The following is a 15,053-nucleotide window of genomic DNA, read 5'->3' on the forward strand; positions in this document are numbered from 1 at the left end:
GGATGCAACAAGAATAAAACCCTCTATGGAGGTGGAGGCATAAATGACACAGTGGGCTGGATTCTGATCCCGCACCTTCCAGCGTAAGTATGAAGCAATGCCATTGACTCAAGCTTTAAACCGATCTGGCCCGCACCATGGAAATGCTACCCAATCCGCGTTTACACTGGTGCAAATGACATCGTGAGGTGCAAGGCAGCAGAGAATTGGGCTTGGTGCTTCCCAAACTACCCTTCAGTGTAAATTTCCTGCCTTTAACATAGCGGTGCTCTGCCCTGACCGATCAGGTGGGTGCTACCCGAGTTGTACAGGAGACTCATTGGACTGAGGCTGATTGCAGGGTGTTGGATATTGTGAGCGGTGTGATTGTTTTCTTTTGTCTGTACATTTGTGTTAAAAGATTTACACCCCCTTCGTGACTTACTTTTCTATGTCTGGGGAGAGGAGACACCTGGTTTCCTATGCAGTGATGTGTAACCACGAGAAAAATAAACCTCTGGGTCAAAAGTACTTGTGCAATCAGTGTCCAGCATCCTTGAGCTTCAACTATCCGCTACCCAGGGAAGAGGCTTGTCAGGTCAGGTTCCTTGAGTTTGTTCTTCAATCCATGTAAGTCCATTGACTTTGCTGGGTTTATACCAGGAGAATCCGGCTGCACATGTACAAACTCTTGTGAAAACTGCACAGGTGCAAAACTGCACTGATGTAGCCACACCCAGAGCAAACTTCCACTACAGCCCTGCTGCAGGGGCACGGAATAGCTTGCTGGGGTAAGGCCCTGCTGTTCGGAACTGGTAGCACTTCACCTCCACTTTCACACACCCAGTGCAAACAATTGCATGAACCTTCAGGCTGCCCTTTATTTCTGCAGTGCTCCAGGGCGCTTTACGGTCTAGGGAGGTGTAGCAGCTTCTGCAGTGTCAAGCCTGTGAATTCCTTGCAATCCTGCAAGTCTGCAGGGAGGCAGGCAGCGACCATAAAAGATTCCAACATTCCAAGCTCCACACAGGACCCCCCCCTCACGATTTCTGGGATGGGCAGGGCCCCCAAGGAAGGGGATTCTGGGCAAGGATAGTGGGGCCCTGGGCCATTACTTTAAGGGGAATTTGCACAGGATCCGGCTCGGTGCACCTGCCCAGATTGCAAGCTGTGGTGGTAACTCCACTCCCTTTTGTACATGCAGTGGCCCAGGTGGCAAGTGCAAACCCGTCTGAGCTCAGCGGGCCCCAGAGTCAGGAAGGTCTCCACCAGGTACCGGTGGAATGACGTTCGTACAGCTGGGTGCAGCTTCACTGTAGCCCCAGGGCCAACCCAAGGTGTTGAGATAGTGCCTGGACTTCAGCGTGGGGTGATGGGAGGGATGCGGGAAATCTGAAACCTGCTGCTGTAACGGCCTCGGCTTCCCGTGCAGACCGAACTGAAGGCACAGGTGTGATCTCAGCGGCTGGGCTATTTAAGGCCTGATTTGCACCCACCCGGCCACCTTAGCGACTCTCCCTGTCTCCATACAAACTCCGAGTCGCTTGGATTCCTGGTCTGTGATGCTTAACGGGTATAAGGGGGGAAATGGGGATTCCTGCCTAGCTCTAGTGTGGAGGCAGCGACGTTAAATCTCAGCTCATGAGTAATTTTTTTTTAAAGTTTTAAATCACAGCAGCAAGCCAACTCCTTGTAAATTCCCTGGGCCCGTTGCATCTTGGCGTGTGTCTCTTACATCCTTAGCCAAAGGAGGCAGGATTTCACGTGGCTCCATGAACCAGCCCCACCCGTCACGCGTACGGTTTTGGCTTCCTCAAAGTGGTGAGAAAAACGAAACTCTCCACTCCCCTGGGCCCATTTTGGAAGCGACGTGCTAATGTCTGGGAAAGCTCTGCCCTGCTGCCCACTTGAGCGCGCCGGCACGTGCATGGGAGGGGCTGGCCTGGCAAGCGCTTTGCAGGCTGCTCACGTGGCAGCCGAGTTTAAAATAAACCTGGCAGAGCCTCTTGTGGGTCAGCGCTTCTGGTGTGCGGCGTTTCCTGCCGGGGCTCAGCAAGGCTTGAGGCTCAGAAACGGGGCTGAGAAAACATGCTGGGTTTCCTGTTCACCAGTTCTCACTGCGGCTGCGTGGCTGGTAGCGGGACGGCTGTGCTTCGCCCCAGAGGTGGCTGCATTGCAGCACCAGGTTTGAGTAAACGTTCTCACCTATAACGGGAAAGATTGGAACCCTTGGCCCGTCTACAGCACTCTCCCGAGCATCTTGGATCGCTTTTGCAAACCATCACTGAGCGCCCCCTCTCCCCCCCCCGGGGCTCTGAGCTGGGGAACCTGAGGCCCGCAGTGGCAAACCCCGGTGAAACAAACAGTTCAGTGGCTGCCCCGCCGTAACCCCGGTCTCAGGGGCATTGAGAGCTGACTCATTGCAGCTGCTCAGCAGTAAGTGCAGCGCTGGCCCATGGGTGACTTTCTGTGATTGGCTCAGGACAATGCCATTTAGATGGGTGGCCTCTCTACACCTCTGCCACTGGTGTGGCCTGGCCTCCTTCCTCCCAGCATTCTGGGCGCAGGGGCGGCTCTACAAATTTGGCCGCCCCAAGCAATCATGCCCGGGAGGCGCCCCCGAGCCGCGGGAGCAGCGGATCTGCCGCGGGCATGACTGCGGAGGGTCCGCTGGTCGCGCGGCTCAGCTGGACCTCCCGCAGCTGCGACGGTTCGCTGGTCCGCGTTCGTTGAGCTGCCGCAGTCATGCCTGCGGGAGGTCCAGCCGAGCCGCGGGACCAGCGAACCGTCCGCAGTCATGCCTGCGGCAGGTCCGGTCGTCCCCGGGCTCCGGTGGACCTCCGCAGGCATGACTGCGGCAGGTCCACCGGCCCAGCCTGCCGCCCCCCTGGGAAAGGGCCGCCCCAGGCGGCTGCTTGCCCCGCTGGGCTCTAGAGCCGCCCCTGTCTGGGCGGTGGAGCTCTCGGGAGGGTGTCGTTCGCTGGGGGCTCTGTCCTGGGCTGAGCACTGGAGGGATTTTCCACTGGGAGGGAGAGGCAGCAGGACTCACACCCAGCGGATGCGTGGCTGTTGTGCTAACAGGCACCTCTCACCGGCGTAGGTTGTAATAGGGCCGATGAGAGTGTCACGGGGGGGAGGGGGGTTTCTAGATAACACAGCTGAGTGCTCCATCGCAGATCTGCAAGTCCTTCGCCAGGGTGGGGAATGTCACTAGCCCCCATTATAAAGGAGCGAGGGGGCGTGACCTACCCAAGGGCACCCAGCAGAGCCAGGAACAGAACCCAGGGCACCGCGTTGGACCATGCTGCAGGGATCATGCAAACCTGCCCCACTGCGATTTCTCCTCCGCCACCCACCCAGCCCGGACTCTGGGGCTCTTTGCGGCAGGTTGCAGCGTGATGTGGAATCCGCACGCGGCAGCCGTGAGCCAAAACTGGATTTCGGCAAGTTGGTCTTTAACAGGCCAACACCTCCGTCAGTCCCAGAGCTGGCACGGCTCTTAGTGCCAGCTGAGACGGGTTTCTAATTGTCCAGAGCGTGTTCCCTGGCCTGGCCTAACAGCCCCGGGCCACGGCCTGCCATGCCAGTGCCTCCTAACCACCCTTTTGTCTCCTCCCTCCACCCTTGGCTTCCTGCCATCCCACGTCACCCTTCTGCTAAAGGAAGACTGGCTGTGATTACACACAGGCCTGGGACGCAGGAGATCTGCCGTCAGTTCCCTGCTTGGTGACAGCCTCCCTGTGTGTGACCCTGGGCAAGTCACTCACTCTCTGCGCCTCAGTTTCCCATCCATAAAATGGGGATAAAATTATTTTCTACCTCACAGATTCTGCTCTTAACATAATTGACTCACCTGTGCGCTCAGCCTGAAAGGAATGAGCCCCACTTTTTGCTCATGGTCCCCCTGCACGGCCAGCCTGGCTTTGGGGAAGGGAGCCAACGTCTGTCCCTGTTAGCCCAGCAGGTCCAGCCTGGCTCTGGGGGAAGGCTGGGCCCTGTCCCCGTTAGCCCTGCTGGGCCAGGTTGGCTCCCTCTTTGATGTTTGTGAAGTGCTGCGAGGTGTGATAGTTGTTGAGGTGTGATAGTTGTGTACACGCACCCTCCCTCTCCTCACACATTCCACGGGCGGGTGTGTCCCCCAGGGAACATTCCTGCCCCAGGGAACAAGGGAGCTGATGTTTTAACTACCAGGCAGTGCTTTGAGATGAGACTCAGGAAGTGGGGGCTCTGGCCTGGCCTGTCCGTGGTACTGATCGGCCAGGCCTGCCCCAGTGGGCGTTTGGCCATTGATTTCAGTGGAAGTGAGATGGCAGGCGGGCGGGCGTTTGGCTTTATGCAGCGCAGGGATAGGACTGTGTCTTGCTTTATCCACCCACCCACCTCAGGATTTTCTGGTGAGCCTAGTGCTTGCTGGGTCTGATCCTGCACCTCTTCCTCCTATGGGTAAAGCACTGGCTTTGTGGGTCCGAGAGGGTGAGCCAGGTCTCCAGGGGTTGCCCAGGGAGAGGCTAAGGTAGCAGCCCTTTAGTTCAGAGGTCACCTCATTGACTCACCCGTACAGACTGCAAGCTTGGGCCCGGGCTGCGTTCAACAGACCGTAACCACCTTTGCTGCTTCTCAGGCGCAGCCCTTCACCCAGCGCATCCATCCAGCTACTTAGAGACCCCAGCCCCTGAGTCCGTCCCCTACCCCTGGGAGGGGAGGGGTTTTACCACAGACTGTGGCAGGGTCATTGTGAAAGTGACCGTGCTCACCTAGCTAGCAACATAGGCTGTGTCAGACTGGACCAGACCCGCGGTCCGTCCAATCTCGTAGCCTGTCTCTGACAGGGGCCTGCACCAGAGTCTGCAGAGGAAGGAGCAAGAACCCTGCCGTCGGCCGGTAGGGGATAACCTGCTCCCACCCGCCATGAGGGCTCAGCCAAGGGCATTTCTTTTGGGGATGTCACAGAGGCAGCTGTTGACATTCAAAAAGCAGCAGCCCTTCCCCTACGGGCACGGACAGAGCGGGGCCGTCCAGCTTGGTGACTGGGGCCTCTCCGTGCGAACGCTGCCAAGGCAGGAGGCCGCGTGCTCTGTCTCTCCCATGGCACCGCAGGAGTCAGGGAACCGACTGGCTGCCAACTATTTCTGAGCGTGAGTCACCGTGTTGCTGAATTCTATGATCCCACTTGGCCCAGGGATGGGAATGTCGATTTCACGTGGCCGGGCCCCGTGACTGTTCCGCCCCCTTTGCTCACAGCCACGCCCCCTCCGGGTTTCCTCTGGGCAGCCGGCGCCGTGTGCCGTTTAAAATTACGAATCACATTCCACGACAAGCCCATCCCCCACCCACCTTGAGTTCTCCTGCACATGTTTGCACTGTCCGGCAAGCGGATGCAAAGGCAAAGAATGACAAAACGGCACAGGCTTTTCTCAGGGCGTGGATTGCTTTTTAAAACCCAAGCTCTAGGGCTAGAATGTATGGAGGGCGATGGGACGCTGCGGGGGAAGAATTTGGGCTAGATTCACTGGGCTGCTCCAGCTGTTTTAGTGGAATGGCCCAAAGCAGCTGGAACATGCCGGTGAATGTAGCTCAGATGCTGCTATGCTTTGTAACGCTCACCTTAAAGACAACGGCGAAATGGAGGGCAACAGTGGGGCTGTGCCCTTCTTTTTCTCCTTGGTGGCGTATAAAACACCCAGATTTTTCAAAAATGTTCCTGTTGCTTTTTATCGATCTCGCCTTGTCCAAAGGGCTAATAACGGATGAATAGATGTTTCAGTGAATGGTGGATCAATTGTCAAAGTGTCTGTTACTATGGCTTATTATACCACCTTCTAATGATGTGCTTTATTAATCGAGTCCCATAGCGGCCGCTCCATTATCTTCCCCAGGATCGATGTCAGACTAACAGGCCTATAATTACCCAGGACATCCTGTTTAATCTTTAAATACTGGCACAACATAAGCTTCCTTCAGATCTGCTGGATCTCCCCCAGTGTTTCAAGGAGTAAGAACTATAGTTTTAGGCTCAATTCTTTTATATTTCTGTCACAACTATCAGTGAGTTGTATCCGACGCTTTACCGTTTGTAAAATCTCACAAACACTCATTACGGAAGCAGTAGCAGCGTGTGCCTATTAAGGTACCCTAATCACATCAATCATTACTGAAATGCAGCCTCCTCTGGGGTGAAATGCAACAGCTGTTTAATAGCTCACAGCAACACTACACAGTTTAGAATAATACACACACACACACACAAATCACTCTTGGGGAAGGAGGTGACCATGGAGGGGCCAGACTGCTGGGGTTCTACCCTCCCATGTCACCCCAAAAGCTCACTTCTGCAGGCTTTATGCTGCGTGTCTGATTAACCCCCTCCCTCCAGATGCCTGAGTGTGACAGATGATTTATCCACCATGGTATTGGCTGCACATGCTTGCCTTTGGGCATTCAGGATAGGAATCATTAAGGCTGACAAGGCAGGCTACATTTACTATTGAGGGGTTTGCTTTTCACTGTGGAGTTGCTGTTATCACTATTAGTACTGCGCAAAGTGCTGTGCAAGCCACAAAACTGAGGAGATCTGTGCCCAGGAGCGCTTACAGGCTAGCCATGAGAAGGCAGGATACAACGGGGAGTCCGGAGCAAGGAAGAATTAAGGCTTTAGGTAGACTAGGAAATGTGTAGTGGTGCAATGACATGGATGCAGTTACCTGCTGCACTGCAATCCAAATGCACTGGAGGGTTGCACTGATGCAGCTATGCTGGTGCCAAAGACCCCAGTACAGCCAGGCTCTTAGGGCTTGTCTACACAGAGTTACTCTGAAATAGCGATTCTGCTTTACAGTCACACTCTGCCTTCACCTGAATTAGCTTTCAAGAGCAGACAAGTGGCTGAGAGGGGCAGCTTCATTACCTTCGGAGAACACGGCTGTGCGGACAGCCCCCAAGTGGAGACGCAGCTAGGTCAGCCCCCAAGTGGAGACGCAGCTAGGTCAGCCCCCAAGTGGAGACGCAGCTAGGTCAACAGAAGAATGCTTCCATGGCACCAGCTACCTCTCCTGGGGCAGCAGTGTCGCTCTCCATCGGGAAAGCAGCTGCGCCCGCTTCGGGTTATGCCGCGTAACGAGGGCGCCGTAGCTGTGCCGGTCGAGTCCCCGGAGCGTAGCCAGCCCCTACGATGGTTTTGATCCATCTCCACTAATTCCCAACGCAAGCTTAGTTCACTAGGGAGTTTTAAAGTGAATGTATTTAGTGCTGGTGAAAAGTGCCAGCTAGCAGCCCTGGAAACTGACACCCTCAGATTTCCCACACAACAGGCAGCGGCAGGGCAAGCCAGGTGCACAGTGACCCAGCCTTAAGCTGGAGGACAGCTCGGCTCAGTTTCCAGGGCCCATTCTGGCCTTGCCCTCTACTGAGGCTGCCAATAGAGAGGCCCTTGCTATGCTGCTGGGGTGGGGAGGGTTGGATGCAAACACCCGCCAGCTAAGGGACTAGGCTGAGATCCACACAACTCGTGACAGGCAGGCCACCAACCAGTCAAGAGAGGGGATCAGCTGCCGCCAACCCAGGCTGCATTCCAGAGGCGACAGGCTCTGTGGCCCAACACCCTCAGCCAAAAGCAGCACTAGCTGAGGAACAAAGGAGTTAAAACCCCATCCCTGCGGAAGGGAGGGCGGCGCTTGGCTGCTGGGCTGGAATGGGCCACCCAGTAGCACTGGCTAGGGAGAGTCTCGAAATTCAAATGCTGCTGTGTTTGCGTGGGTGCATTGTTCAAGCCCACTCTGCTGTGTTGTGTTTGGTGTCTATTTCTGGTCACACCCAGACGTAGTGCATTTCAGGATATGACCAGGCTACTGATGTGGGGGCAGCTGGGGGAAACAGTCCTGCTCCGATGGCACGGGGCTGGGTTAAACGACTCTCTGGTGCAAGCACCCTAATATTGGTTACACCAGGAACAGCCCTGCTCTCAGTGTGTTTCTGCAGGATGAGCAAACTGCGTTCAACAAGGAAAAAACTGACCCAAACTCTCACACTGAGCCACAGAGCTGTGCCAAATTCTTACAAACGGGGGATGTTTGGGTAATTTGCACTTCCTCCTGGCCTTTCTCCTCTCGTGGGGATATAGGACTGGAAGGGACATCCTGAGTCTTCAAGTTTCGTTACCTGCTATCACAGGCAACCGTTACATCACCTTGTCTCCTCTGGGAGTGAAAGAATTAATTAGTATGTTGGGCATTGCCTGGTTTTATTGACTCTCATTAAGGTACAGACAGGACACGTGTTCTTTGCACTGCACAGAATGTACCCAAGAGCTAAAGGAGGAACTCTGTTACCTTGGGTCAGTACCAGCTTGTTATGTAGTTCCCAGGGCTGGCGGGACGAGTGCAGAGATGTAGCCAGGGTAACTGAGCAGGGTTTCTGTGGACACACGCTGTCTAGTGGTATCCCTGGCACTGTGAAATCTTTGGCAAGGCTCTCCTGTGGGCCTCACTTTTCCTATCTGCAACACGAGGATAAAAAGCCTCTGAGGGGAACAGGAGGCTTAATTCCTTGATGACTATGAAGTGTTTGGAGATCCTTGGATGAAACCTTGCAAAACAACCCAGACTGAAATACAGAGAGAAAGGCCTGGTTTCTCCAACACAGCAGAAAGCAGGAGACCTTGGGAATCTGGTCAGAAAGCCCCAGCTCCTCAAAGGCTGGGAGCTTCAGACAGACACCAGGACTTTCTGGCCACTTCTCCCAGTTGTTTTAAGATGCCCCCATCACCACTCAGCAGCAATATCTTTACATTCAAACCTTACATTGGAGCTCCCTCTGCTGGCTGAATAGAAGAGCTCTCAGGCAGGAAGCAGGCCTGGGTTCAGCGAAGGCAGGGGTGGGCAAACTTTTTGGCCCAAGGGCCACGTTTGGGTGGGGAAATTGCATCCAGGGCCATGAATGTAGAGCGGGAGCAGTGTGCAGGAAGGGGCTCAGGGCAAGGGGTTGGAGCAGAGGAGGGGTGTGGGGTGCAGGAGGGGGCCATAGTTTGACCACCCCTGAGCTAAGGCCACCTGGCCTGGGTATGTTCACAGCCACACTGTGGTCAGTGGGGAAACTGGAAACCTGGGGCTGAATTCAGTGGCCAGTTGCTGTAATTTACACCTTGTTCCGGCCCCACAGCAGGTGCCTGACACCAAATCAGAGGTACCCGGAAACAAGCAGGAGAGCGGGTATCCCTGGCACTGTGAAATCTGCTTCCACAGCCCGCCGGGTACATCCACTGGCAGCTGCGCCCGGAGGCCTGAGCCCAGGTGTGTACCTGGTACGGTTCCCAAACGGTCCCTTTTGGGGGCGAGCGGAGCCCCGCACACAGGCTGCTGCTGCCTCCCCCTTCAGTCCTGAGGGTCGGGCTGCGCTTCCCCCCACAGCTCCTGATTGAGGCAAACCCCAGCCACAGCCCCACGGAGCCAGGGCACCTCTTCCCGGCAGCTCCGGGCGCCGGCCAGCAGGGCCCCCCCCCGCCGGTAGGCGCCGGAGGAAGCTAGATGCGGGGAGGAGGGGGGGCTGTGACCAGGGGCCTAGTCCCGGTCCCTTGTTCTGGCCCATCGCCGGGCAGCGTCCAGGAACTGGCCACCCGTCGGGAGCAGCGGGCGCTGTCGGGGGCTCGCTGCAGCGAATCGCCCCCACTGGGCCTGTCCACACGGCGCGAGCCCGGCGGGGGCAGCGCTGGGTGACCGGGGGGGGGGTGCGCCTCACGTGCACGCGTGGAGGGACACAGACCCCCGTGGAGCGCAGCAGCGCAGGCGCGGCTCTGCCGCCAGCCCGCCGGGGACCCCGCGTTCAAAGCGGCGACAGCCCCCGCGCGTTTCTCGGGGTAGGGGCTTGATCCGGATTCACTCCGGATTGGCCGGAGCCGAAGCGGGCGCACGGGGCCTGCAGCCACACCGCCGGCCGGGGAGCTGGGTCCCCGCGCCCGAACCGGCCGCTTCGGCTCCACCAACCCCGCACTGCCCCTGGGCAGATCCCGCCCCCACGGAGTCCGGCCAAGCGCTGTGCTGTGAGCTGGCCTCGCCCCTCCCAGACAGCCAATTACCGCGGGGCTATGTCCCGCCCCTGCCAGCGATAGCCAATCACCGCAGAGCTCTTTCCGCCCCCTCCCAGAGATAGCCAATCCCGGCAAAGCTCTTCCCGGCTTCCCAGAGATGGCCAATCCCCGCAGAGCTATTTCCCGCCCCTCCCAGAGATGGCCAATCCCCGCAGAGCTCTTCCCCGCCCCTTTGCCGGCGGCAGCCAATCCCCGGAGGGCTCTCCCGTCTGGCCCTGTGGGGAATGCGCCGTGCGCGGGCTCGCGGCGCCGGGGGCGAGGAGCGCGGCGGTGAGTGCGGGCGGGGGGCTCCCGGGAGCTGCCGGCCCCGCGCGGCCACCGGACTACATTTCCCAGCATGCACCGGGCGGCCCGAGCCCCAGGTCGCCGCGTGCCCGCGCGGCCGGAGCGCGCCTGGGTCCGATCCGTGCAGCAGCTGCTGCCGTGCACCGGTGAGCCCCGCCCGCCGGCACCGCTCTGCAGCCCCCCCCCAGGGCCCCTGCATTTCCCCTAGACCCCGGTGTGCCCCACGCGCCTTTGGCCACCCTCTGCAACCCCGCACCTCCTCTGTGTGCCCCCGCACCTTCCCCACCCCCGGGTCCTGGTGCCTCCCCGCCGGCACCGCTCTGCAGCTCCCGGCTCTCAGGGCTTCCCTGTATTGCCCCCTAGACCCCAGTGTGCCCCACGCGCCTTTGGCCACCCTCTGCAACCCCCCCCTGCACCTCCCCTCTGTGTGCCCCCCCGCACCTTCCCCCCCACCCCCGGGTCCTGGTGCCTCCCCCCGCCGGCACCGCTCTGCAGCCCCCGGCTCTCAGGGCTTCCTGTATTGCCCCTAGACCCCAGTGTGCCCCACGCGCCTTTGGCCACCCTCTGCAACCCCTGCACCTCCTCTGTGTGCCCCCGCACCTTCCCCACCCCGGGTCCTGGTGCCTCCCCGCCGGCACCGCTCTGCAGCTCCCGCCCCGGCCCTGCATTTCCCCTAGACCCCAGTGTGCCCCACACGCCTCTGGCCACCCTCTGCAACCCCTATGGACTCCCCCTCTGAGCGCCACCCCTGCACCTTCCCCGGGGTACCCAGCCCACTGAGCACAGCTCTGAGCGCGGGTGCGGTGCTGCCGCGCCCCGGCACCTCTGCCAGGCCATGGTCTGAGCCGCCCCAGGTGCCTGCCCAGCTCGGTGGGTGAAGTCCTGTGTCTGAGGGCACCGGGGCTGGGAAGAGGTTGTGGCGTTGGGGCCCACCCAGATTTCCCCTCATAGCTGTGCCGCTGCCCCCCATGGGCCTCCCTGCCTTCCCTGCACCCTCCATGAATCTTTGTACCCTCCTGGGCCCTTTGACACCCTGCATCCTCCTTCAGCTGCTCCATCGTTCCTTCCCCCGCGCCCCCCCCACCCCCAGAGACACCCCCTGTGACTTCTCTTACATCTCCTGAGGCCTCGCCAGTCCCACCGTACTAACACAGCGTAGTCACGGTGCCCTGGCCCTGCCACGCGTCCCCGCTGTGCCCTGGCACCGCTGTGCCTTGTCTTGCACCCACCACATCCTGCAGGGCAGTCGGGTCGCCACCATGGGCGTCTCTGGCGACTCCACGCCATCCCCCTACCGCGTGAGCCTGTCACGCCTGGCCGCAGGGGGCTGTCGTGTCACATCCGCCCACATCTTCCTTCCCAGCCTCAACTGCCCCTCCCGGGGCTGGGGAAAGGAGCCCCAAGTGCCCTGCTGTGAGGGGTGTGGGAGTGAGGCAGTCGGGCTCAGCCTCTTTGGGAAGCAGGTAGAGTCGTGCTTAGTGTTGATGGTGCCTCTTATTTCCCCCCTTTTCCTGTTATTCCAGAGCTTTGGGAAGAGGGGAATGATCCTCCCAGCTGGCTGTAGAGAGGCCCTGGCACCCCTGAGCCGCACGCGCCGATATCCTGTGATGATCACTCACCGCTTGCGTGTCCTTCCTTAGGATGCAGCATCATGGTTCACGCATTCCTCATCCATACGCTGCACCCTCGGCCCGGGGCAGAGGCTGGGCTCTGCCGCGTGCTGTATTCCAGGGTCTTTGGCTCTGAGAGGCTGGACCAGTCACCAGAGGAGCCCGGGCCGCATGATCTCGAGAAGGAGAGACTGGGCAGGAAGGAGCAGATTTTGGCTGTGGCCAGGTAAAGGATTCACCCCCATCTGAATGTGACTGCGCTGCAGGGCCCAGCACAGGGGGTGGGGGGGAGTTAGTGTCCTAGAATCTAAGGATCAGAGGGGGAGCCGTGTTAGTCTGGATCTGTAAAAGCAGCAGAGAGTCCTGTGGCACCTTATAGACTAACAGACGTATTGGAGCATGAGCTTTCCTGGGTGAAATTACATCCGACGTCATGCATGTGACGAAGTGGGTATTCACCCACGAAAGCTCATGCTCCAGTACGTCTGTTAGTCTATAAGGTGCCACAGGATTCTTTGCTGCTTTTTATAGAATCTAAGGGTACATTTACACTGCAGAGAACAGGGCCTGCGGCAGCAAGACTCCAAGCCCAGGACAACTGAATTGGGCTCATGCTACCGGGCTAGAAATAGCAGTGGAGACCTTCGGGCGAGCAGAGAGGAAAGTTAGGAGCCATTAGGAAAGGGATAGAGAATAAGACAGAAAATATCATATTGCCTCTGTATAAATCCATGATACGCCCACACCTTGAATACTCTGTGCAGTTCTGGTCATCCCATCTCAAAAGTAGATGTATTAGAATTGGAAAAGGTACAGGAAAGGGCAACAAAAATGACTAGGGGTATGGAACAGCTTCCATCTGAGGAGAAATGGAAAAGACTGGGGCTGTTCGGCTTGGAAAGAGACGACTAAGGGGGGATATGACTGAGGTCTATACAGTCATGACTGGGGTGGGGAAAGTGAATAAGGAAGTGTTATTTACTCCTCATAACACAAGAATCAGGGGTCAGCCAATGAAGTTACTAGGCAGTAGATTGAAAACAAACCAAAGGAGGTATTTCTCCACATAACGCACAGTTAACCTGTGGAACTTGTGCCAGGGGATGATGTGAAGGCCAGAAGTATAACTGGGTTCAAAAGTTCATGGAGGATGGGTCCACTAATGGCTATTAGCCAAGATTATCAGGGATGCAACCCCATGCTCTGCGTGTCCCTAGCCTCTGTTTGCCAGAAGCTGGAAATGGGCGACAGGGGTGGATCACTTGATGATTTCCTGTTCTGTTCACTCTCTCTGGGGCACCTGGCACTGGCCACTGCCGGCAGACAGGATACTGGGCTAGATGGACCTTTGGTCTGACCCAGTCTGGCCACTCTTTTGTCTTAGAGCCCAGGCTCCAGCCCGAGCCTGAATGTCTGAGCTCCTATTTTTAGCTTCGTAGCATGAGCCCCGTGAGTCTGAGTCAGCTGACCCGGCTTCTGAGACTTGCTGCCATGGGTCTGTTTTGGTAGGGTCGATGTACCCATAGACTCTAGAGCAGGGCACGTTTTGGGTCCCTTATCCCCCACTGGGGAGAGGAGCGAATGTGAACGTTCCAGGGAGCTCTTTATAAAGTAAAATACCCAGCTGTGCTCTGTGCTTCATCCCAGAGGGAAGACTTGGTACGTCCCTTCCAGCCCTCCCACGGCCCAGAGCAGGCTTGTTCTGCAGGGCTTTGTTTTCCCAAGCGATGGGGCTCCCACACGTTCCCCTTGGGGGATGAATCTGCAGCCTGCGTCATCTTGCTATCAGGCAGATCTTCCAGGGATGTTCAGGCCCCGTTTCCTTTTCTTAACCCCATCCTCTTATAAAATGACTCTCTCTGTTTCTGGCCTTTCCCAGGCAGGTGGATTCAACATGTAAATTGCTGCACCAGGCATCAGGGCGCCCTGCCTCTGACTTCCCTGTCCAGCTGCCCGACGAACCCATTTCCCTCCAGGATGCCCCATGTGGGGTGTTCCGCCTCCCTCCCGGGGATCCCTTCTGTGAGAACAAGACGGTGCTCTGGCTGGGGGTCTTGTCTCTGGGCTTCGTTCTGGTGTGCGACCCCCAGGAGAACCTGATGCTGGCCGAGAACACCCTGCGGCTGGTGGTAAAGTATCTCCTGGAGCATCTGAAGCTGCTGAACCAGGGCAGCGACGTGGTCCTCAAGGCAGACAAGACCGAGATTATCCTGAGCAAGTTCCTGCCCCATGGGCAGTTGCTCTTCCTGAATGATCAGTTTGTCCAGGGACTAGAAAAGGAGCTGGGTGCCTGTCTGTCCAAGTAGAAGGCTCTTAGTGGAGTGCGCCGTCGGCTCATCTGCTGGGCAGACCCTCTGCCTGGGTCAGTCGGCAGGCTGCATGAACGCTGGGAGGGGCGGAGGGTGCACTGTCGTTTAAAGGAGACACATCAAGGTTGGTAGCTGTGGCCCTGGTAGTTGTTATCCTTGTTCTGGCCATGCAGCACGTCCCTCTGGCTGCATCCTCCCACCGAAATCTCCTGTCCCACGGCGGGGGCGGTGGCAGCCGTTAGAGGAAGGGGGAGATGTGTGTGCGGTTGGGGGATGTGCACTTGTCACCCGCTTGAAACGATTGCTCAGTTCCTATTCTCAATAAACTTGGCTTGGCTGGGAGAAACCCGCCTGCGTCATCCACTGCTCAAGGGTGTCCTGTTTCCTCCTCAGTGTGAGTTGAGGGCTGGGGCGAGGAGCCGGCCTCTTGGTTCTTTGGGGGGTGGGGGAGCCCCACCCTCGGGAACAATAGCCACCTCCTCCAAAGGGCCGTGGGGGATGTCTTGGGGCAAATGTAAAGCAGGGCTAGGAGTGAGGTCTGCTGCAGCTCTGGGCACGTCCTCAAGAAAGAAGAATTTCCAAGGGATGCAGAAGACTCACTCTGCTGTCAAGACACAGTCATGCTGGCTTTGGAACTGGGCTATTCCTTTGAAAAGCAAGGGCCGGGTTCTGTTCTCACACTAGTCTCATTCTATTGGCTTGAGTTACTCCTGTGTATGAGAGACCAGAATCAGACCCCGAGAGTATAAACCCAGCTCAGGATTCTTTTCCCCATCTAATTGCAGCCTGGTC

General features: G+C 57.7%; 1 protein-coding gene across 2 annotated transcripts; it reads left to right on the plus strand.

The window, feature by feature from the left end:
- The first annotated feature begins 10,246 nt into the window (after positions 1-10,246).
- LOC120394989 (AP-5 complex subunit sigma-1-like) lies at positions 10,247-14,632 on the plus strand. Of its 2 annotated transcripts, none has more exons than XM_039519165.1 (3): positions 10,247-10,327; positions 11,866-12,178; positions 13,832-14,632. In XM_039519165.1, the coding sequence occupies exons 2-3, from the start codon at positions 11,994-11,996 to the stop codon at positions 14,256-14,258; spliced, it is 612 nt and encodes a 203-aa protein (XP_039375099.1). In that variant the 5' UTR covers positions 10,247-10,327; positions 11,866-11,993; the 3' UTR covers positions 14,259-14,632. The 2 variants fall into 2 exon arrangements, with proteins under 2 accessions (XP_039375099.1, XP_039375098.1); XM_039519164.1 differs by lacking the exon at positions 10,247-10,327 and adding an exon at positions 10,335-10,488.
- Positions 14,633-15,053: the final 421 nt, after the last annotated feature.

Source organism: Mauremys reevesii, unplaced genomic scaffold (assembly GCF_016161935.1).
Source record: "Mauremys reevesii isolate NIE-2019 unplaced genomic scaffold, ASM1616193v1 Contig88, whole genome shotgun sequence".
Classification (NCBI taxonomy): domain Eukaryota; kingdom Metazoa; phylum Chordata; order Testudines; family Geoemydidae; genus Mauremys; species Mauremys reevesii.

Excerpts from the sequence above, each read along its gene's own strand:
- LOC120394989 (XM_039519165.1), top strand. The coding sequence starts at position 11,994 with ATGGTTCACGCATTCCTCATCCATACGCTGCACCCTCGGCCCGGGGCA. Across the intron at positions 12,179-13,831 it reads CAGATTTTGGCTGTGGCCAG|GCAGGTGGATTCAACATGTA; the intron begins GTAAAGGATTCA and ends GGCCTTTCCCAG.